This window comes from Zootermopsis nevadensis, unplaced genomic scaffold, assembly GCF_977971745.1.
Source record: "Zootermopsis nevadensis isolate Lab colony 2312 unplaced genomic scaffold, Znev_1.0 Znev_ptg000030l, whole genome shotgun sequence".
NCBI lineage: Eukaryota > Metazoa > Arthropoda > Insecta > Blattodea > Termopsidae > Zootermopsis > Zootermopsis nevadensis.
The window spans coordinates 13,930,377-13,954,598 of NW_028259162.1; the positions used below are offsets into that span (position 1 = coordinate 13,930,377).

The 24,222-nt window shown below is 35.4% G+C and overlaps 1 protein-coding gene across 3 annotated transcripts in view; it reads left to right on the plus strand.

Annotated features, from left to right (window-relative positions):
• The window catches only part of LOC110831819 (opioid-binding protein/cell adhesion molecule homolog), a 173,273-nt gene that overhangs the window by 137,303 nt on the left and 11,748 nt on the right, over nucleotides 1–24,222 (plus strand). Inside the window, exons 5-9 of one of the 3 annotated variants that reach the window (XM_022068246.2) lie at nucleotides 5,750–5,878; nucleotides 6,690–6,827; nucleotides 11,192–11,341; nucleotides 18,836–18,925; nucleotides 24,059–24,154. In XM_022068246.2, coding sequence (XP_021923938.1) covers nucleotides 5,750–5,878; nucleotides 6,690–6,827; nucleotides 11,192–11,341; nucleotides 18,836–18,925; nucleotides 24,059–24,154 — 603 coding nt within the window. The remainder of the gene's footprint in view (nucleotides 1–5,749; nucleotides 5,879–6,689; nucleotides 6,828–11,191; nucleotides 11,342–18,835; nucleotides 18,926–24,058; nucleotides 24,155–24,222) is intronic. The other 2 variants (XM_022068247.2, XM_022068248.2) reach the window with 2 other exon arrangements.

Below are 24,222 nucleotides of genomic sequence, written 5' to 3' on the forward strand. Positions count from 1 at the left end.
ATAGATACTGTTGCATGTTTCAGAGGAACTTATAGCCAACACCATTTGGGAATTTGAACGTTGCAGTAATTTCCTATGAACCGTAGGTCAACATTTATCATAGTACAAAGTACAATATCCTAAAAGACAGCAAACGTCTTATTCATTGCAGTGAAAACCTTAATTGTCGTCAAATGTAATTAAGCACAACAAAATAAAGGAAAGACAGCATGTCACGAAGTTTTATTGATTTTTAGAAATGTTTAAAAGTGCTATATGATATAATAAAACACAATATTTTTGCTCGCGGTGAAGATTAAATAACTGTCTATTTCTCATTAAAATTCTGTAATGAAAAACGTAATTAGTTGTTAATTCCCCTCTTCTACAAGAGAGAGATAAACTAACTCCGTGAACTCAGACTCCTCCTTATGAATCTGATGAGTAGTCAACTAGCTGTTACATTTTATTTACACTTGAGTCTGTGAGCTTCTAACTACTCTAGTGCAATTACAGAGAAGCGATATCTTCTCGCTCCTCTTATTACGTGCAACTCTGTAATAAATTAGTAGGCTGTGTAGCAAGCATATTAAACGAAACCAAAATTTAGCTTACACACGTATTCTGAACGTAGGGCCCGCACATTGTCAATTTTGTTTCAGTTGATTACAAAGCTTGTTAAGTATGTATTTCGAAACAAAGGGTCACAGAACATCTATTACTTTCAATACGAAATTAACTGACTTGAGTGTAGCTTGACTGTTAGACACTAAATTTTATTGTAGAATTTTGATTTATTAAAGAATACTTTACGTAAGAGGATAAATAAAATTGTTATATATCACATCCACGTCCCATGACATATTTTGGCTGAACTTAATAAGCAACACTTATTCCAGTTTTGCAATGTGTAAGATTTTCACTTTGATTTATTCTAAGGTCGACATTATATAATGGTCTGAATACATTTTTAGACGCATCTCGCAAAGTATTCAGGTGAGAGTATTTCTTGAATAAAAGTTATGGAGAACCATAAAATACACATGTTACGCCCCGTACAGTATTTGCATAAAGCTCAAGAATTTAATGCCACCCTCGGGTTCATTTATTTTATTTACAGACAGAAATCTAATTACGAGGAGGATTATGGTAATTCATGGCGAACGCAGAGTAGCTCATCGTCACGAAGGATGATACTGTAAATGGGTACAGGCGTTAGCTCATTAAAATGCCATCACGCTATTTTAGTTTATGCATCAGACGACTATTTTTATATTGCTTGTTATAGGTATTCTGGTTTAGACGGCAGCGTTTTCGTAAATAATCCCTCAATCTGAGTGTAAGTAGTTGGTGTCTGCAATGTTTTTGAACAGCGTGAAGGTTAGGCGGATTCAACTTGACGGTTATACGAACGTCCTATAATACGTGATGTACTAGAGTGTACTTAAATTACTAATTGCCCCCCGTCTCGAAAAAAGGGCCACTACATTATTAGAAACAGAGAAGTGATCATTGACATCACCGAAAACAAATAATAAGTTAAAAATATATTGAATAAAAATTTTCTTGGATATTATCCATCGTCTAGTAAATATAAAACGTAAAACGACGTTTTGGAGATGGGAATCTATCTCCGTCTTCAGGTTCCAATCTCCGAAACGTCGTTTTACGTTTTACATTTACTAGACGCTGGATAATATCCAAGAAAATTTTTATTCAATTGACTCTTCACCATCGTCAAGAAGTTTTAGGTTTGATATAAAAATATATTGTTGACTGTATGGTTAAATCTGTAAAATCCCATTAACATTGGCAGGAAATCAGAAAATACTGATGGAGTTGAGAATTATACGCCATTGGTAATTTGGATTATACTCTTCTGAATTACTACGTAGTACACTAATGAATTTAAAATTAGGTAACAGACAATTAGATAAATTTTAACGCAAACTGTAAGGCAGACTGGCCAAATATAAAATATATCTTACAACTATTTGGATTTGAAAATATGAATTTCATAAAACTCGCTCAGGATAGAATTTAGTCATGTTCTTACCTGAAGACGATTATTAACATTCAGACTTGGTAAGAAGACAGTAAATTCTTAAGCAGTTAGAAAATTAGTAAGTCTTACTGTTCCAGAAATACCAGGGGCTATTTTGTTGGTCAATTTTTCACGTGAATGTAAATATGTTTTAAGCTACAAGTTCAAGATTAATAAATCAATTACTAGATTATGTGAAAGATGCTGTTTAAACTAGAAATTCCTAGACTTCCAGTAGGGTGTTTATTATAAACGCAGAGAGGGAAAGGAAACTGGAAGACCAGGGAAAAGACGGTCCGACCATATTTGAGTCTCAGAACAGACATTGTCCATTGTCTGAAATTATACTTTTTCACGACGTTTCGTGAGTTAGCTCTACTCTTGTCTTCAGGCGATTTGTTATTATTTTACTGACGTATTTTTGGCCACGTTTATTTTTATTCTAAGTGAGAACGCTTGGAATCGAATCTGAGACATCTCTAGTACTATGCTAATACGCTAACCTCTGTCAGTGGACAGTGTATAACTAATTATTTTTAAAATAAATTTAACCATTAAAGAAGTATTAGAATTTTAATTTCGTAGAAACAATAGGGACAATCATTGACAATTCTAAACCATGTATTGGCATTCTCATGAAAAGGGAGATTCTTCTAAGTTTCATTGATCATTTGACGGTAACTTAATCTCTCCAGTAACGATTATTGATCAGATTTTTAGGTCGTTTTTCTAAGTCTACGGAGCGATCTCCAAGCCCTCTCTGACAGGGGAATTTGTTGATGGCAACCTTTGGTCCTAATTGCACTTTGTTGGCAAATTCGGCTCCTTCATGTAGAGCATCAGCCCAGCACGGTAAATTAACCTCGATGCCTTTGTTCAGCGGACTATCGCCTTGTCTTGTTATTGTTGCGGATGGCCGACATTTATGCTCCAGTGACATGAAGAACAATGTTTATGCGTAAGATCTTAAGTCGTGAAAATGGGTAGATTCTGGGCTGCCAATTTTAGGCACGTCACATTTCTCTGCTGAGTGGTGAAGTCTAACATTTTTGTATCGACGCTTTGTACAAGCATGTATGTTATTACTTTAATTATGAAATTCCGAGAACTGTGACATATATTTCCTTGAATTATTTCAATCCAGGTTAGCAGTACTACTTTTAAATTAATGATTATAACCAGTATTCAGTTATTTATGTCTGTGCTTAATATCTAAAGATTAATACAGTTACCAACTATGCTAAATCTATTACATAGCTCAAGAACTTCTCTCCATGATAGTTCGATGGTAGTTTTATCAACAAAATAATTCGTTGAAGTAATTACTATGCCTACTTCCTTTCACGACTTCTAATACCACTTACCTTTTTATTAATGCTGAGAAATTGAACACCTAATTTCGTTGTAATATTTTTATATTCACTTACATGTCATGAAAATACTTAGGCCTAATCGACACAACTTCCAAATAAATAATTTGAAATATATATTGCAAATTTCCTGCATCATTATTTCAGTGCCAGTAATGACTGCATTTGTCGATATAAAGGCATCGAAGTACCTCACATTTAAATTATATTTTCTGCGAGTCCGAACTCTTATGCCTAATAATTACATTATTCTTTGAACTTCAAACCATTATCTGACTCTCGATTTTTCATGATTACATTCTCTCTTTTTCTTTTTAACATCCACTGGCTGTCAATCATAAAGTTTAGCCTATAAATCATAAATTCTGAGCCGAAATAGAGAATTTTGAGGACGAAATACCGTTTATCCCTGCAACTCTGTGTATTATCGCATCAACGAGTTTCAGTACGATATGGGATGTGGGAGAAATTTTGCCTTTGATCCCAGTCGCTCCATTTCTCCGTTTATTCGGTGTGTACCCTGATCGATTAAACTCAATCATCCGTCACCCTCCAGTGGCAAGCGGTCAGCTTTGTTCGGCATTGCAGTCACTCTTCTATTTAAACTCCCCTCATAACTTTCCATGTTACCTAATGCACCTGCTGAAACTATCCCATACGTTCATCTTCCCTCTGATTGACCCCTTCCTAATTACAATTTGATTGGAAACATCAATTCCACCCATTGTCTCCCACTCCCTTCAAGCCTTTGCCTTTCCCTCCCATCACTCATCGCTCTTGTAGATTCATGGTTGTGGATAATTTTATAGTAGGTACGCATACTAATGTTCACTGGGCACATGGCATTATGTAAAAAAGTGATCACGTTAACCATGCGTAAAACAGGGAAATGTGTCGCATGCCATACGGTCAGTCGGAAATTCCATTTTTGTTGGGGGGATATTACGGAAAGAAAAAAGGGCAAAAGGACTTTAAAAGAAACATCAGAAGCGCTGAGCTGTGAATATTCACGCACAATATGCAGCATGGCCAATTAAACTAATCAGTGCCATCAATTTTGGTGAAAACTGCACGCAACGACAAGTTTAATCTTTATTTTGGGTCTGTATTCTGTATTGTCAGCTGAATTATGCGGATGCATAACGTTTGTTTGAAATTAAAGAACGCGTGAAACTATAAGCTTGCTACATCAAATGTAGATTCCATTTTTATCAACTACTTTTTCGATATGTTATATCTACCACAACATTTATTAAGACAGGTAACGTGGAATTTTAATGCATTATAATTATTATAATTGTTTAAATTACTTCTCAACATACACCGGCAAGAAGTTATTAAATTAAAACAATTGTATCTTCTGAAAAATATAACCTATTAAATCGTGATATACACTCTGCATAATAACCAAATTTCAATTACTTACAAGCAATAAAAATTAGTTCGTCTGGATCCAAAATAATTTCTGTGACATCTTTAAACACGAAATTGTTTAAGCAGCTTTTCTAAACGTAAAGCAAAAGTGGTGTAACTGACGGGACCTTAAGCTTGTAATAAACATTACGAATGTTATATGCAGTACCCTGCTTTAATACGTATTGAGTTATTACAGTGATGGCAATTTATAACACACGTAACTGTGTGACTGATGGAAAATATGCTTTGGTTGAAAATATCCTGCCGAAATTTGGAATTTAAAGTTCTTACAAGAACTTATTAGGAAATTACTTTTCATACAAATTAAGAACAAAATCAACATATATTTCACCTGACGTCTGAATAAAGATTAAAACATTTCAGTTAAAACTGAGTGGATTAAAAACACACTCAATATTGCGGCATAACTCTAACCCGACAACTTCTCTGATATTTACTGTAGCGTAAAGAACATTGCCGTCTCAGTTGAGTTGTTGACTGTAAAATATTAGAAACATGTTTCCATTCGAAATTGAAATTTTTGTATCATTCCTCTGATTTTCACGAAACCAGATTGGAACAATTTACAGCAGCCAATTCCATGTTAAAGTCTAACTAAAGAAGCTGTATTAACGTGCAATTTTTATTTCTGAAGTGTCTTCTTGCGGTTTAATTGAAGTAGCTTAAATATTAAGAAGTGGTGAGAGACATACAGATCTTGAAGTGAAGTATTAATAAATCAGACTTGAATGATAAGTAATTTTGAGCGAGATACCTCGTGTATAACTTGCTAAGTGTACGTATGTATTCATACCTATCTGTTACATAGCCCTTGGTGTATATGTGTAACGGCTGACAGAAATTTATTTTAATGTTTTCTGTTTTGTGTGAAGAAACAATTTCGTATGGTTTATAAGGTTTTGCACTTGTTCTTTTTTAGTGGCGAGTGTGGAGGGCCCAGTGTTCAACATCACTAGAGTGAATCGACTGCACATGGGGCCGTATCTCTGCATTGCCTCCAACGGAGTTCCTCCGACAGTCAGCAAGAGGATTATGCTTATCGTGCAATGTACGTACTGTTATTTTAAGAATGTTTTAGTCCTGAAACTACTAAACGTTTTCGCTTCTTCTACGTAACTTCGTAGCTCTAACATTAAATCTACGCATTTGGTTTACGGAATATGTTGGGCAAATAACATCCGAACATCAGTAGAGAGGCTTTCTGTGAGGAAGCTCAGGTATCATGTCGGTAGAACACGGCTGTTAAAGATAACTTATATTAAAATGTACGAATTTCAGTAATATTAGTAGTACCTGTAAACAAGTTCATGGGTCAGTGACGCGTTCAAGAGAGGAAGAACATTTTTTGAAAGTTGGTCTGACGTGATTTTAAAATTGTATCTTTTCCCGTAATGATAGGTAAATCTTATTATGGACAAGGAATACGAAAAAATTAACCAGTTTTATCTTCTCCAAAGCGCAATTATTTGCTCTCTTGATACCAGCAAATCCTATGAAGGAGGATTAAATAGCTTACATGAGATAATGATTACGAACAATGGTCTCTGAATACGAGACTCGACTGGAATATGTTACGTCACTCGATTTTGACAACGAAAATCTGATCACATTTTATTGTTACTTAAAGACTTGTTACTAGGCGATAATTTTATTATTTTAAAAATTATGTATTTCGGTTGGCTTGTGCCTGTGTATTGGCAGTACGAGACTAAAATATTCGGCTGAGTATAACAATGAATACTTTATAGCGGAAATACATATATAGAACTATCTGGTATACTTAACCTCATTATTTATACATAATTATAAGTAGTTTCCGCTATTAAGTCCGTTTATTAATTTAAAATTTTGCCTTACAGTTCCGCCAATGATTTGGATCCAGAACCAATTAGTCGGAGCATATGAAGGTCAGCGGATAACCCTTGAGTGTCATTCAGAAGCTTATCCAAAGTCCATCAACTACTGGACAAAAGAAAAAGGAGAAATCATTGCTCAAGGTAGTTTGTGTAAAATATCGTTTAAATACTTAATCTTACACTAATGTCAGAGCACACGTAAGCTGGAAGTATACAGTATAACTGATTTTAACTAATGCGAATTTCCTATTTTCACTAAACGGTTTAGTGGCTTTTCTCAGTCACATCTACGTAAATGCAGTGACCAGAGACCCTTTGATGCAAATCCTCCTACGTTATCATTCAAAGTTAACTTATAATTCATCGTTAGATAGTAAAATGTTCTATTTTTGTAAGTGCTTCTACATTATATAACAGTTGGAAAAACTTAGAAAGGATATAAATATACGAAAAGGATGAAAATATGATAAACGATAAAAGTGATTAACATTCGAAAGAAGTTATTCGCCACTGTGTTTCAACGCGTTTTTCACTAATAAATATTTAATTTTTCTAATACAAATTCCTACTATAAATGTGATACAGGCAAATGTGTTATACAGTACAATTAATGAACAATATGTCATCCAGTTTGTTTGAGGATATCACGTATTAATTTTAATAGTATCATCACTGACGTATATTAAAGGTATCTTAGTTGAGATCTGTGTACATGTAGAAGTACATATCAAAAGATATACTCTGAGTGCATTTTGATACTTATCTTACCGGTATTATTTTCAGTTTAATACATTATGTTTATAGGTAAGCGCGTGTGGAATAAAGGATTCTCGTGTGTTCGTAGTACCAGACTTGGCATTGCAGACTCTCCGTATTATAATTTAAAGATATGAAACTATAATGTCTTTCATGCAGTTACTAGCACAAAGTTACGTTAAATGGAAAATGTATTTAATTTCAGAAACTGAACTTAGTGACTCGTAAAACTAAATTCAATATTTATTACTAATTATGGTGTCAATATTGAAAGCGTCCTGATAAAATTGGAAGAAAAATTATTTTTGTTTTATCTTTGTCTTGTTACTTACCTTTAAAGCGTTCGCAACTATATCTCCGTCCTTTTTTCTCCTGTATATATTTCCCATAGTTTTCAACATACTACACCATTTGAACGTTTTCGTTAATAATATTAAAAGCGCATTTAGATCTGTCTTATATTAGAAGCACTTCTAAGATATAATATTTTGACACACAGCGTGATTACTAATAGGGTTTAGGCCTCTATTAGCGCAACCAGACATGCAAAAAAGCAATCAAATATCAAAATTTGTTTTACGTAATACAGATATACAAATATACCTTTTACTTATTTAGCACGCAAAGAAATTCTACCTCTTTGAGTTCAATTGCTAGCAATCATTTCTGAAGAACACTGACACGAAATACGTATTACTGTAATCATGAATTATAATAAATACATGTCACTTAATTTCCTCGCTTATTCTTGTAATAATATTCACATTCATTACGATATCCTTGGATATATTTTTTTTATTTTCTGTACTGAAATATTAGGATCTGCGTCATCTATGAACTTTTACTGACACTATTCCGAGGTTCAACGAGCTCACAGTAAATGTTGAATTTCAAGTGAATAGAAAAGTCCATTGCCCGTATCATTCTAATTTTGTGGTTAAGAAAAAGAGGAATACTTTTATTTTCCGTCGTTTACACAAGCTTATTGTTAAAATCATATAAAATTTCACATAAAATTGTTACATTTTAAAATTGACGACATGTTTCGATATACAATCTTATCATCGTCAGGTCTATCAAAATTAAAATTAAAATCTGGTGTATCTGTTGCTCTGCTTATATTGTTAGAGCAGAGCAACAGATACACCAGATTTTAATTTTAATTTTGATAGACCTGACGATGATAAGATTGTATATCGAAACATGTCGTCAATTTTAAAATGTAACAATTTTATGTGAAATTTTATATGATTTTAACAATAAGCTTGTGTAAACGACGGAAAATAAAAGTATTGTATTGAAACACAAGCATGATGCAATTAAGATATAAGCTAAAAAGAGGAACTTTATCCGCCAGACCACCTTATACCTCTCATGCTAGTTGCTAAGTACAGGAATAATTTGCCATTATATACAGAATTTAATGAAATCTGAGGTTCATAAATGATGATTTTAAGCAGTTTTATGCTTAAGAGAGAAAATAATCTTCGTGGTAGAAACTGAGTTTTGTTTCATAAACAAACCCTACCCGTTACCAGAGACTTCACTATGAAAAATCTCATGAGAATTAAAACAAAGATCTGAATGCAACATGAGCAAGGCGAAGGCACAGTCTTTAATAACGGTCCTAGTACAGAAATGAAAACAGAATTCGTTAACAAAGCACGGGTTTTACGGAATTTAATGGGATTACAGCACCCAAGCCATAAGCGAGAAAATGGGAGGACAGGCCTTGATGTAACGCAAAGCCACAGCTAAAGCTTAGAGACATGGTGCAGAAATTATGACAAAATACCTACAGAGATAAACAGAGTTAAAAGTAACTAAAAGAAATATAAATATTTCACTGACAAACACTGTAATGAAATGAGTGTAAAAATTGTGTTACTGACACGAGTTTTGCTTAAATAATTATATTAACTGAGTAAATAAATATACTACTGCCTCAGATTCTGGCAGTGAACAATGAACTTCCATTTTCTTCTTCTCTTATAACATGGTGATTTTGGATATTTCTCAGAATTTACTTTCCTCATCACATCTTGTTTGTTATCGTAAAATGTAAATTTAGTACTCACATTCCCATCTGAAGTTAATTAGACGCCCTAAAAAGCAAACAAGATAGCGTAAGTAACCTTGTAAAATATGGATAAAATGACTGAATAAACATTTGTTGTACCGTTTTCAGTTCGAGATGAAATTTTATATGCGGCTTGTTTTGTTTTATTAAACATATGATAACATTTCCAGTGTAACTGCCTTCTGTCAACACGTCTCAGTTACGGAGACTCCCAAAATGCATGGAAACGTCAGTTTAAAAAAATAACGAAGATAATTCTATATTTTACGGTACGTTTATGTATTCTGAAGTTCCTCTGAAAATCCGGTCTTATTGTCGCGATAAATCATGGGGTTGGAATATAATTCAATTCAATTCAATTCAATTATTTAAGTGCTTGACAACACCCAGATAAGGCCAATAACAGTCAAGCACTGAACATTAATAGAGGATGAAATATAATATAATAATTACATTCATTCCGATAATAATAAAAGTAAAACATTACAAATACAAAATCAAACAAATGAAACTAAAAATATAAATGTGCCATATTAATAATAATTCAGTTCAATTCAATTCAATTAATGGTAAAAAATAATCCATTTTAACGTCACCCCGTCGAAACACAGGTCATGTAATTCAAGAAAGTATCTAAAATAAGACAAATATACACTTTATTTGGAGATTAAAGCCGCAGTCAGAAATGTCAGGATTATATTCTGATGATACAGATCTTAGGCCTCAGTACAATGAATTATATTGTTCAATGCATTCGCGAATTATGTTTCAGACATTGTACATTGAACGCAACAGAAAGACATTTCCTATAGTTAAGAGTAGTGAGACAACCAAATATCGTTTCTAACAGAGTCACCTATCGCCCTGATGATGGGGACAGTAAGGACCTCTGAAACGTCGGAAAACTTCTACCAGACTACACGGCGCAACTAAACAGTCATCTTTTATGGGATAATAGTTTTAAAAGGATTATTATCCTTTGTCCTTGGATAAATTATTCTACGCTTATGACTCTGCGTGTAGAATTTTTCTTCTTACCTACAGCCCTTTGTGTTCTGTAATCAAGAGTCAACTTATGTCTCTAATGGAAGATGATAAATAATTCCTAGTAAAGACACGTGCACTTCTTAAGCATATAGTCCCAATACTTAATGCTAACCTACACCTGCGAAAAGTTTCTAAGTGATAAGTGCCGATAAACGTTGTCTGTGACATAATAGTATTAAATACTGAAAACAACAAATATTATGTAAGATTTGAGGTTTTCACAGCGGTGACTATGAAGATTTCTGTCTTCTGGGTTGTTGCGCTGTGTAGTCTCGTCGATGTTTACCAACGTTTCAAAGGTCATACTGACTCCGTCATCAGAATCGCCCTGATGATGGAGGCAGTATGACCTCTGAAAAGTTGGTAAACATCTACCATACCACACAGCGCAACAACCCAGAAGACAGACATCTTCAACACATATTATATTAAAGTGTTTGTTTTATGCGTAATTTAGTAGAATTGATAATTAAATGACACAATATCAAGTTAACCAAGAAGAAAATCAGGCTCATTTTCATTAATTATAAAATTAAATCTGTTGTAGGCTTATTCGGAGGTACACGCTTCCTCTGCTTTACCTCTGGTCTTCCCAGAAATGAACATTTATTTTTTGTCGCAGGTAGCAAATACGAGCCAGTGCTTCTGGACAATGCCTACAAAGTGCATATGAAATTGACGATTCGGGCCGTCGGGCCTGCTGACTTCGGCTCGTACAAATGCGTCTCCAAGAACTCGCTGGGCGACACAGACGGCAGCATCAAGCTTTACCGTGAGTGTACACAGCACGTTCCTCTAGTCTTAGATCCCACACTCTTGCTACAAAGGTAAAAATTTATGAGATGCAGAAGGGAAAATTCGAATCATGGAAGAAATGGAAAACGTAGGCTACGATATTTTTGTCAGGAAATATGAAGGACAGAGACCATTTGAATGCTTAGACGTAAATGAGGGGATACTATTAAAATCAATCGTGACGATATGAAATGGATGAGGATACAGACCAGTGGCTGGTTCTTGTACGAGGGAAATGAAACTTGAAGTTTCATAAAAGGCTGAGAGTTTTCGGATCAATTTGAGTAACTATTAGCTTCCCAAGAAGGACACTGTTTCTACAGCGTGGAGAAAGTTACTAACCGTAAGGCTACATATTGATGTGAATAGTGCAGGAGAAGGGAGCAGAGAAACAACACTTTTGTTAAACCTATAATCTGGAAGCTCTTATAATGCACATTAAATTACCAGTCACTAAGTCTTGGTCTAAATATTGATATGGTACGTTCCTCAAAAACACTCTTATCTATCTACCTGCAAGTCTACACGGCATTACAAACCAAAAGATCAACAACTTCAAAGCCAAATAAAATCACTCGATTGCTTTTTTAAGAGGACTCCGTTTTCTTCGTTTTGCACAAGTGTTTTGCCTACGCAAGGATCTGTGGTGTAAGTTCTGCGCAAGCTGTCGCCGTACTGTGCGTCTTACACACAATACGGAGGCTAGAATTTTCCATGGCTCTTACATGCAGTACTTTGAACCTTGTTCAAATGATGATCCACATTTTGGAACAGATAAATATCGTTCGTCTGTGTCGAAATATGTTTTCCGAATATATATTAATTTCTTTGCATGTTACTTCGAATGAAAAACTTTACTGCAATTAATTATGAACATTTTTTCAATTACTGTAATTGCCGTTACGTACCAATACTTTAAGGTAACTGTTTTCAGTCACACGTACTTCAAGGAGTTAAACGCACAAAATTCCGCAAAATAATTTATCGAACCAGTGGCTATTACGTTGTTTTGTATTTGAGGGTCCCGATTTAACTTTTGTAAGATTTCTGATCAAGTGACACTAGTCTGTTCCTTTTTTTAAAAAAAGGTTTTCTTAATTGTACTTCTTATAACTCGCCAATTATAAGACGCAAATTGTCAAACAAACGATCAGCCATTACACAAGTGTAATGTGTCGAACTGTAAGCCCTTGTCACTTCTGTTTAAAATATCAGGTGCCAATGTTACGTAATAGAATGGGCACATGACCTAAATTGTACCCTCTCTGGATGTTACGTGCACAAGCAGTGGTGCCATATTGATCCTCTCATCCTCTTCCTGTAACCCAGTATTGATATTACACCTTTGCGGTCGCCTAATGGACTCCACTAATACAGCACGGGAAACTCACACAGTCTGTTCTGTCCATAGTTCCTAATGCATCTCACAAGAATGAGACGAAGGGAAGGGAAAGGCAAGAGGACAGGGGAATGGTATACGGTAACATATTAGACAAGAAGAGATCCATCAATGGTAGGGTTCTGAGAGCTGATCCCTAACTGGGTTTTCGTTAGTGTTAACTCGAAAATGGACTGACGTTCTGTCCGAGAGTACATCTCCAGAGAATTCAAACTTCTATCCACAACTTTAAAAAAAATACATCAAATTATGTTGGTAGTACTTTGATGTAAACAAGTTTGTTTCGTAGAAGGTTCGTTAGCTAGTTATGTGTAGGATCACAAATGAGATTTTGTAGATGCTAACTGCGTACAAAATTAACTCCATGAGATACTGCCTTTCTTGAGTAGATAACAGTCATAAATAAATTCCAAGCCTATATATGATCCGAAAGTTTATTACCATTCTCACAAGTGCCTTCCACTAGATTAATTCTGAAGCCAGATGACTTCAGTTCAAATAATCACACTGTATTTTCAAGATCCCATATATTACACACCTCCAACGCTTAGATCTACCAAGTGGTCTTTTAATTTAGCTTTTCAGTCACGTTTTTCGACCCTGTTGACAGACTCTCGGGTTACTAGCCGCGTCAGGCGGCTGAGTGGTGAATAAACCATATCTTCTGCCGTTTCGAGAACAATCGCTGCTCTCATCCTCAGAGCTGCTGCATAACAAACCTAGTCCTTTGCAGCGCGCTCGCCGATGAGAACTGGCTGTGGACGGCAGATAGTAGCAGGTGTTGCTGGAGGACTGTCCGTTGCTTTGTTTCGCGCTGACCAATAGGAACTGGTAGTCGAGGTCACGTGCTCGCACTCGCCGGCTCGGCCTTACGGGCGGACAACGGTTTTGTCACAGGATACCATGTCCGGCTCAGAGTGAAACTATAATCCCTATTGAAGTTGTGAAAGCGAATATCAATGGCTTCTTATCCTGAAGCCATGTCCAACACCGAGGTCCGGCTTGTGTCGATTTGGTGCTGACTTTTTGGGTTGTTCAAGACGGATGTGCCTGGTCTCAATAGATCTTCCTCTCTGCCCCACGTACACCTTTCCAAACTCTCAAGAAATCCGGTATACACCTGGGACCATCAGACTTAGGTCATCCAGCCAGTGCGAGCACGTGACCCCCGACTGACGGTTCCCATTGGCCAGCGCGAAACAAAGAAACGGACGGACCACCAGCAACACGATGCTACTACCTGCCGTCCACCGCCAGTTCTCATCGGCGAACGCGCTACAGAAGGCCAGATTTGTTACGCAGCAGTCCTGAGGATGAGAGCAGAGATCTCGAAACGTTGGCAGAAGATATGGTTTATTCACCATTCACCACCTGACGCGGCTTGTAACCCGAGAGTCTTTCATCACCTTCAGTCGCCGCGAAGGCTTCACTTAATATTTCTTTGACCTGTATATGTTCTGCATTATCGAATGAGATTAGAAGGAGGCGTCCGGGCCTATTTCAAGTTTAAATATAAGAATTCACAGAAGACAAGGGAAGCCGATTAAAATCCTCACGATAGCCGGCAGCTCTGTTGATATTCAAAAAGATTATCTCCCGAGTATACGTCCAGGGCTTTGCTGTTACACTGCCTGCTTGGTTTCTTCTTTTCGATATAGTTTCATGATTAAGGTGGTTTTGTTCAAAATTTGGGGGAAAAAGACGAAAACAGGTCTGTTATTTCGGCCTCAAAAGTATAATTTTGATACTGGGCGATATGTAGTTTAATTATTTGTCTATTCGGTTTATGTTTACGCCTGTGGTTAAATGAGAAATTGTTATGAGTGGCCTCTTAAACGTAAATGAAGCAAAGAGTAAACGTGCGCTATCGGACACACAAGTCAGCAGTATAATAATTTTCAAGCTTAAAAATTATAATAACATACGAATTACAATAGCTCTTCAGTGACATAAATCAAACCAAAATATTTTATGCAATTGTCATTTGGCGGCATAAACAATTATTCCAACAAATTCCAAATTTTTGTTAGAACCTTATCACTAGACGTGACCAAGAAATCGTTTTAAAAGGCACTGTTCTTCAACAGCAAAAGTTGAAAAAAATTCTGACAGCTAGCAGTTAAAAAAATTAAAGTATGGGATAGCCTGGATCGCATGCTGTTCATGGCGAATTTTAAACAAGTTAAGAAATGAATGCATAGCCTAACAAATCCGGCGCGTTCGTCACAATTTGAATTTTGACCATCGTAAATTACCACCATGTCTGGCTGGGTGATCGGGACATCGCGGGGTACGTATTCTCCTGCAAGGTTCCGTGGTTCGCAAAGGTGCTCCGACCCGGTCAATTAAGGCAGAAACGGATGTAGGTCTTTATGCATAGCAATTGTTTTACGATTTGAACAAAATTAAAATGCAGTGACAAATTTTAACAGTACTCTCCAATATCGAGTTTAATAATAACCCATTCAGCTGTTCTGTACTTGTTGCTTGCGGACCGGAAGACAGGGCAAACCTGATTGCCATATTTTTACAATTTCATTTACCAAGACACCTTAATGTTCCATCAATTCGTGTCTACTATGATGCCCATAACTGAATCAGAGCTGTTAGAATGAAAGACAGAAATACATGGAGATGGCAAAATGATTTCCTACAGATATTTTGAACACCGCCATTACAAAAACGTGTAGAATATATGAAGTATATACAGTAATAGTGTCCGGCGATATAGCCGCGCGGTCTGAGGCATAATGCTTCGGACCGGCGATATGGAATGCGAGCTGGTTCGAGTCTCGGGGGAGAAGAAATTTTCTCATGAGCTTTCGACCAGTGCAAGGGACCGGTGCCAACCCAGCATCGTGAGGAAATTGGGGAGCTACAATGGGTAGCGTAATCCGGTCAGGAGAGCCAGCAATGGCTGGGGGTTCGTCGTGCTGACCACACGTCACCCTATATCTGGTTGGATGATCGTTCACCTCTGCTTAGGCTAGTCGGCTTTGGCTCTCAGAGGGCTCTTACGCCACGGATTTAATTTTTAATACAGTAATATTCGCTCATCTATGGAGATTCATGTGCTAAAATATATACACGAAATTTAAGTAGAAAAAACGATTTAATGGCAGTGAAGTTTGCGAGCGGTCGGATGCAGCGATTGTAGGCACGTTCATGTTGAATTTTGGAAATAGCATTATGAGATTTTCTACGAGTGTATGATTCTAAACAATAACAACTTTTATGTGCATGCATAAGATACTAAATACTGGTATCTCTTGTTTACTAGTAATAAATACTGGTAACGATATAATTATTTTACTTCGTGTACTGAACGACAAATATGTACAGGCAACATATTGAATATAATATTTTTAAACTACAATGGTATATATATCATTGTTAGTTTAGATTCGAAATGTTATTTTTACGATACTCATTTTACAAAATGTGTTATTATGTGGATTGCATTATTACGCTCCAGAGACGCGTTTCTAAACACAAAGTTACTGGTAAATATGTTGGCAGTTTAAATGAGGGTAAACATTATTTATTTTATTCATTAAACCTACACTGTTGGTATATCTAAACGAAATCGTCTTTAAGGTGTCGCTACGTGCACATTGTCAAAAGCTCCTTTACAGAAATAAAACAGTATTGACCTATGCCTATTTTAACATTTACAAAGTAAAGTACCAAGAGAATTTTCACTTTTGTTTGTAAAGACTCTGTATTATTTCTGTAATTTTAGTAACACACAAATCAAAGTGTTACATTTCTAAATCTCTTCTAATCTTCGTAACTAGCGGACGCTTTGAAGTCCAACTTTCTTTTAAATTCTGAGAAATCTAATGTTTAATTTCTGAAATAAATCAAATGCAATATCACTAACTTATGAAAAATATTTAATTCCTTACCTACATTATTATTATTAATGCGGAAATCATCACTAGCAAGAAACATCCCAGACACTATCATAGAATGTTTTGAAGTTTTAAAGTGACTTAATTTTTAAAATGGAGGAAACGTTCTTTCCAATTGTAGATCTACTATTATATCTTCTTCAACTTCCACCCACGAAGTAAACAGTGGGATTTGATGACGTAACGTTCTACTGTGACTGAAGAGAGCAATCCAGATTTCTTTTTCTCTTAGCTTAGTCTGGATTTGAAACTGTAAACGGTCGAGAGATTCCAACCTCTCAAACCAGATCAATGACGTTGTTCAACCATGTGGTAACAGCGACATAATATATCACCGGTTCAGAACTACTCTCTCTGTTCTGCTTTCTTTTTTCCTGAAGTAAGCTCCGGTGACAATTTCTTTTCCAACGGCTCAACGAATTCAGCGAGTGAATTAGACAACATCTCTTTCTTCTCCTTCAACTTCTACTCCTTAAATCCAAAAAGGTGTCTCCTCTGTAGAGACTTGCTGGTAGTCAAGGGAGCAGCAGGACGTATTTTATCAATTTAAATAATATGAGGTTGAAAAAAGATAATTTATATTTATAAGCGTTTATATGTAGACTGCTAAAACCCTAAGATAGGTGGTTACAATGTACTGTATACAGAATTTAACTCGTTAAATAACTGATTGATTGATTGATTAAGCTGTCTAATTGACACATTCTACGGAAATTCGTTACTTCTGCTGTGTTTTGAATAAGCAGAAGGTAGAAGAGATTCTTAAAATATCTGTAAAATATTTGACGTGGTTAAATATAAAAAAGGAAGTCTCCGATATTTGGTTCCGAAACTGAAAGAATTGTATGAAAATTGTAATACGATGGGAAAAGATACGTCAAGGGAAGTAATTCCTGTTTTCTGAGTATCTGACAAATACAAGATAACCATATTTTAGTAGGTAACGTGATTTTCCACAGACCTTTCGCACTGTAGATATTGACACTAATCTCAGAAAGTGGCGAGCCAAACTGCACACACTCGTTATCCGAGACTTATTGCAGTGCTATAAACAATTTGGTTTCAAGCCTAAAACTCTGAATTGCAGATAGCAGTGCTGAATACATTAGGCAATATTTTACATTCCAATCTGTATCCAATGCTGTGGTCGGACTAGGAGTACGCTGCCAGGTGATTAAAATTGCAGGAACGTAAAAATATTTTACTCTATCACACAACAATGTATTATTATTTAAGTGCATAACGAGAATGCATAATTGGATGCACGTGTCCTTCCGTCTGTCCAGTCGAGTCTAGTCGTGAACTACTGGACGGTTTTAGATGTAATATGATGTGAAGGTTGTGCCATTTCGCAAGGACTTAAAATGGTACTTTTGAAGGCAACTATGGGATCTAACAACTCTCACTGTTGAGTCTTCTGTTAAACAATGATTAGCCATATAATCTATGGTCATATTTGGAAGACAATGAGTTGTTCTTACATTTGTGCAACACTGACCCTGTAAAACATCAGTGCAACAATAACTAGCACGCAATAAACCAGGATTAAGAGGACAAAAAGCGATATATGTAATATGGCGTGAAGATCACCTATGGAATGTTTTGAACTCCATAGAGATCGCTCTTCACAATCCTGGTTCTATGATCATATTCTTTACAGTTTCATTTCAAACCTACTACCATTTTCTAAAATGTATTTTTGTTATATTTCTCTACTCTCGTCGCATTGGACTATGAATCCTAGGAGTGGACGCCAAATAATCTGGTTAATTCTGTAGGTGCTGAGATAAAATGTCATATAGCCCCTGGATGAAATATTTTTTCGGTCGAGACTAATGTTACATGCAACTAGAGATCAAATGGGCCTAACCCGTATGAGATAATCTCCACACGTATTGCAGCAAGAGTGTGAGAAAGGGAGTATTTATAGTATTTTTACGTACGAAGTTCAATTACATTAATCAATGTTCAGTAGAGACGACGTGGCTAGACTGAAGTTACTCGGTACGTTATGGGAATGTTTTGTTTTTTATAAGACACTTCTTTTAATTGTTTAACAGACTTTACTAATTTACGGCTGTAATGTGTTTTGTTAAATATTATTTATGTGATATTTGGTTTATTTTGCATGTAGCATGCTCCTGTTTCTTCATTTCAGCCATTCCGTCTCCCCTTACTTCCTCCAGGACCAATATTATCACGATCAAAACCACAGCAACTACGGACGCGAGAAATCCTGTACAGGAAGGTGAGACAAATCTGCAACACAAGCAGTGGCTACAGGCCTCAGCCTACTGATTACTGCTATCTTTGACCGCTTTATCACTTTAAAATGGTCGTCGTTTTAAGGAATAAATAGCGATGCATAGAGTGTAAGACTGTGTTGCCTTATCCTCAAACAGTCAAAAGTATATATTGAATTATATTAGTCTTAATTAAAGTCATCAAAAATTTGTGAAGAGAAATATGTAATTCATACTAATAATTGTCTTCATTGGCATTAGAGGCAATTTTAATGCAATTTCGATAGATTCTTCACTGTTATATATAGTGGTGGGATAACAGGAAACATGTCTGTGGGTTCAATTTTAATTTCACTGTTTTGACAATATCTGTTGTATGAAAAACTGCTTTTTGAATACAAATAACCTATTTTAAAAGTTTGAAATAAAACTGGGTTAAAATACCTAATCGAAATATTACTGCTAGAGGTTTATAATGAAGGAATACTGTGATCTAGACACTTACGAGGCGTTTTAATTACAACCGTAGCCTGTATAATTATTTTGACTGGCCTCCTGCCTGTTGATACAGCACACTAATAATAAAGAATTGAATTGAATTGAAAGTAACACATGCTCCATCAACCTAGACCCAATGTTATATACCCTGAAGGAAGTTACTGATATATTTATTTTAAAGGAACATTTAAGAGTAATTTGGGGCATAGTTCAGTTTGTAGATTTATAATTTAATGTTTTAAAGTACTGTAATACAGAAAAGTCAGGGCAATTTTCCTTTCTGGTGACTGGTCCTAAAATGTGTATTATATATTTTTTCGAAATTATTATGTTAGATGAAGTTATACACTTTAAATACTTAGGATGCAATATAAGTTACAAGTATAAAAATGATATAAACAAAAAAAAGTGATAGTGGAACCACGGTTCCGGAGAATTTGACGTAAATACGTCTATACGGAAAGGAAGTTTATATATTGGCTTTATTCTAAATATTTCCTTTATACATGCTTTACAATTGAGATAAGTCTGATTAAGACATTGCTTATTTAACTTGAATTAGTTACGCTTAAGATGGGTCTGTGGTAGCTGAATGTAATGTAAAGTAATGTAATGTAAGGTAATGCAAGGTAAGGTAAGGTAATGTAATGTAATGTTTTATAGGTAATAACAATGCTAAGTAAACAGATGACGTTTCCTAGGTAACAATAATGCGTTTCCAAGGTAACATAACAATGCAGTTACACTTTTTCGTTCCACTTTTTGCCGAATGACACTGACCCTAAAATATAGACGTATTTACGTCAAAAATTACATAGATTCGAGGCAATATGTGAAACTGTACACAGGACCCTAAAAAATAAAACTAAGCAAGAAACAAAAATAATATTTTGTAAAGTCATGGAGGTGGCAAAACTATTATATGGTTGTGAAAGTTGTGCCGACACAGAGAGAAGTTAATAGGAAACAAGCAGCGAAAATGAGATTTCTTCGAAGAGTTAAATAATGTACAAAAACAGACAGGTTCAAAAATGAAGAAATAAGGAAGGAGCTGCTAGCAGAGGCATTAATTACAAAAATAATCGATTACCGCGGAAAATGGGTAGTACACTTATCAATGGTGGACAATAACAGACTACCAAAATTTGCTTCTAACTACTAACCCCATGGGAAGATGGGACTTGAGACGACCCGGAAAACAATGGAGAGACTTGTGTAAGCAGAACAAGCAATCATGCCCATCCCATGAAGTTGACAAGAAGCAGAATAAGAGTAATTTAGTACATGCACAACTCATAAGTGGTGAAATAATATGCTGTGCATTAGCACATTCATTAGTACACTTAGTTAAAGAAAAATTCGACAGTGCTTTGTTTTAAAATACTATAACAGATAATCGGAAACTGTGAGACATTTTAATTTTAAACTTATATACGTAATGTACACAAAAGTTCTGGTAGTATGAAGTGTTTAACTACCGTTCGCTTATTGGTCCCTTTAATAATGTTAAAATGAAAATTAAATAACCGTTTCACTAATAGAGACATCAACATAAACTACTGTAACAGAAACTGTGCTATTTAATACAGCTATGTATATTTTCCTCCATTAATGTCAATAATCTCCGAGTCTAATACATGTTAATCTCAAACTGGCGAAAATTGCTTATAAATATGCAAAGTTCTTAAGATGTGAAACAACACTGACACATCATTTTTAATAACCACTAGTTTATTAATTTTTTAGGTCAGTGAACATCATCCTATTAGAGAAGATCATACAGGGGAAAATTTATTTTGAGTTAATATATTTCTTAATGGTATAAACTATTTAATGTAAGACTGTTTTACTAAACCTTATATTCCCCTGAAAAACATAGGAATACTTAGATTTCTTGTGTTTATTAATTGATGTCAATTACAGACAATTTTGTCTCATAAACACGCGTCTTTCTACATAAGCCTTCGCCGTTTAACACAAGTAACTACTGACGTAAAAATTAAATTTCACAATGCAGTGTGCGTTGTCAGCTTAGGTTGATCATTTAAAAAGATTTCCCCTACGTAGAGTCACAATTTTCATCACAAATGTTTAAATTATACTTTTCTTTTATGAAGATTTACTATTAGATTTCTGTATAAAAGCTGAAATATTTTTGAAAGTTTCCTTCATCCAGGCGATGGCATCGTCATGATGATGGGGGCAGCAAGGCCCTCTGAAACGTTGGTAAACTTATACCAGACTACACGACGCTGTAACATAGAAGACAGCCATGATTGGACTCAACGCCCTGAAAACAGCGACTACTTTTGAGACATTATTCTTCATCGCATGTAGAGTAAATATAGGGGAACGGCAACATTGCAGAATATGGCTGTAGTGAGGAAAACGTTATAAATAATACAACATACTCGTCCTCAAATTATGTCCGTCACAGCGATTACGTTATAATTACATACTTCCATGAAATATATGAGTCGGCTAAGAGTACCTTACAATTTTAGATAAGATAAAATCACCAGAACAATCCCTATGAACAAAAACTTTCGATTGGCCAACTTCGATTCCCAGACTCACCACATTGCTTTGTAGTTATTGTCTTACTGATGTATCAAGTATTTAGACTGTATGGTATGAACTGTTATCAAGATACGTACAAAATGAATTATTATAGAAACTCACGATACATAGAAATCATCTTAATGTGCCATCCGGAAATATATTGTCATGGGTTCGTGCGCAACCCCCATTACATAGTTAATCATGTCTATGAAACTTATTTTTGAATAAACGTGCAATATCCGGGAAATTTTTAAAAATCTACATTATGTTTTCATGTTTTATGCATCTCCTATTCTCCTTGATTACTTCTGCCTCCGGACCATAATGTGATTTTATCTTATTTGTCTTTTTACGTTGTGATACTCTCATGTAACCTTTGATTTAGAAGGGCAGGTATAAGATTACCTCGTACCATAATTAAATTAGTAACGTGCGGAAGGCTTTTGAAGCATTGCATAACCAATTTCTAGTTGACAATGATTTAGATAAAATAACATATATAATATCGGTTCTTATTTATCATTCTTGTTATACTACATGGTTGTATTCTTCGTTGTAGGGCCGTATATTCTAATAGAAGTTTAACAACATTTCAGAGGCCTTTGCTGCCTCCGTCTTCACGGTGTTGCAACCGAGACAGCCCATATCCTACTTGTCTTATCCTCCTAATGAATTGAGTAGCAATGTAAGATATTACGGGACATTTGCTTAAATATGTTGTCATTCCGTAAACGTTCACTGAATGCAACGTAATGTAAATAAAGGTGACTAACTCCACACCTTAGTTTCACAACACAACTTCAGGTTAAAACATCGATTCTGCTCTATGTGATAGTTAATTATATTTTATTGTAATTAAGATGTTTATGGGTCAAATTTTTTTCACATTGGATTTTCAACAAAAATCACTGTTGAAACAGTCACACGGATAGAATTTTATGCATAGTGCAGAGAATAGGTTAAATTTAAAATTGGTCCGTGAACTAGTGTAGTCTACTGCTTCAGTTTGATGGCAACATCTTGTACTTAAGGTTAGGTTATTCCACTCGAAAAGAACTACGGAGTCGAATCAATTTCAGACCACTTCTTGGAGCGACGTGATATTGATGTGTCTGCTCGTTCTAGCAAATACGATGATGTGAAAGGAGTAACTGATGGAGTAACGATAAAAAATCATGTTACTTTTGTTCCGTAACCACATACATATGTGTCTTCTTCTGTCGGTATCTTTCTCTGCATTCTATCCTTGATGACACATGTGTTTAAAAATCAGTTATCACTACTCACGCATGAGCTGTTTGTATACAGACTAAGTACGAATGAACAAATAGTGGTATAGGTTTTTGGTGTATTTATCAACAAAATAATCTACAACAGTGTAACAGCAGGATTAATAAATGTGTCTGCTTTATGTACAGGAATGTCACCCATATTTAAAATTCACTTTACCTTTAAAATAATTTTCTCTTAAGAATTAAATTTGTTCCTAATTAATGGGTTAAATAGGTTAGAAATGTTTACTCAATTTCTCCGTCGATGGTATTTTTAAATTGAACTTCATCTTCTTCACAGTTCTGTTCATAAAATTCTTCGCTTAGCAAAAGATTCTGAAGTTAGAAGAATCTAATAATATGCTACTGCTGCTTTAAGTAACTTATTTTTAATTTGTCACATCTTTACCATTCATAATTCCTATTTAATCACAGAGAGGTCATTTATGAAAAGAGAATTTGAACCCTTAATATCAGTAAAAGTGGGCCTCAGATTTCTAGACTGCTTCATCCTATGCTCGGCCCAAAACAGAAAAATAGATAAAATTGTCTTTGAATTTGACTTTATCATGTCCAAATACTCGTAATTCATTTTAGATTTAATATTTATATGTGTAATAATTCACGACAAATATAATCCAGTCATCATGAATCCATTTATTTCGTGGGGTTTCCCTTCATATTTTTCCTTGTCTTTCTCCACATCCTTTCGTATTTTCTTTTGCGTTATGCTTCACGATTTTGCGACAAACTCATGGGCGCAAATGGGTGAGGGGCTAATCCCGCGGTTACTGACTGTGTTTACAGAGAAGGCGGCCGGAGCGTATCCCAGTGACCCTCTACACCCCGGAACTAACAAGATCATGGACCTTTCGGACCCACAACAAATCTCCAAACAGAGAGGTGGGTTTTTTCTTATGCACCAGCGGTAACGGGAGATATTTCATCCCTACTTGAGCGCTCCTTAAGCG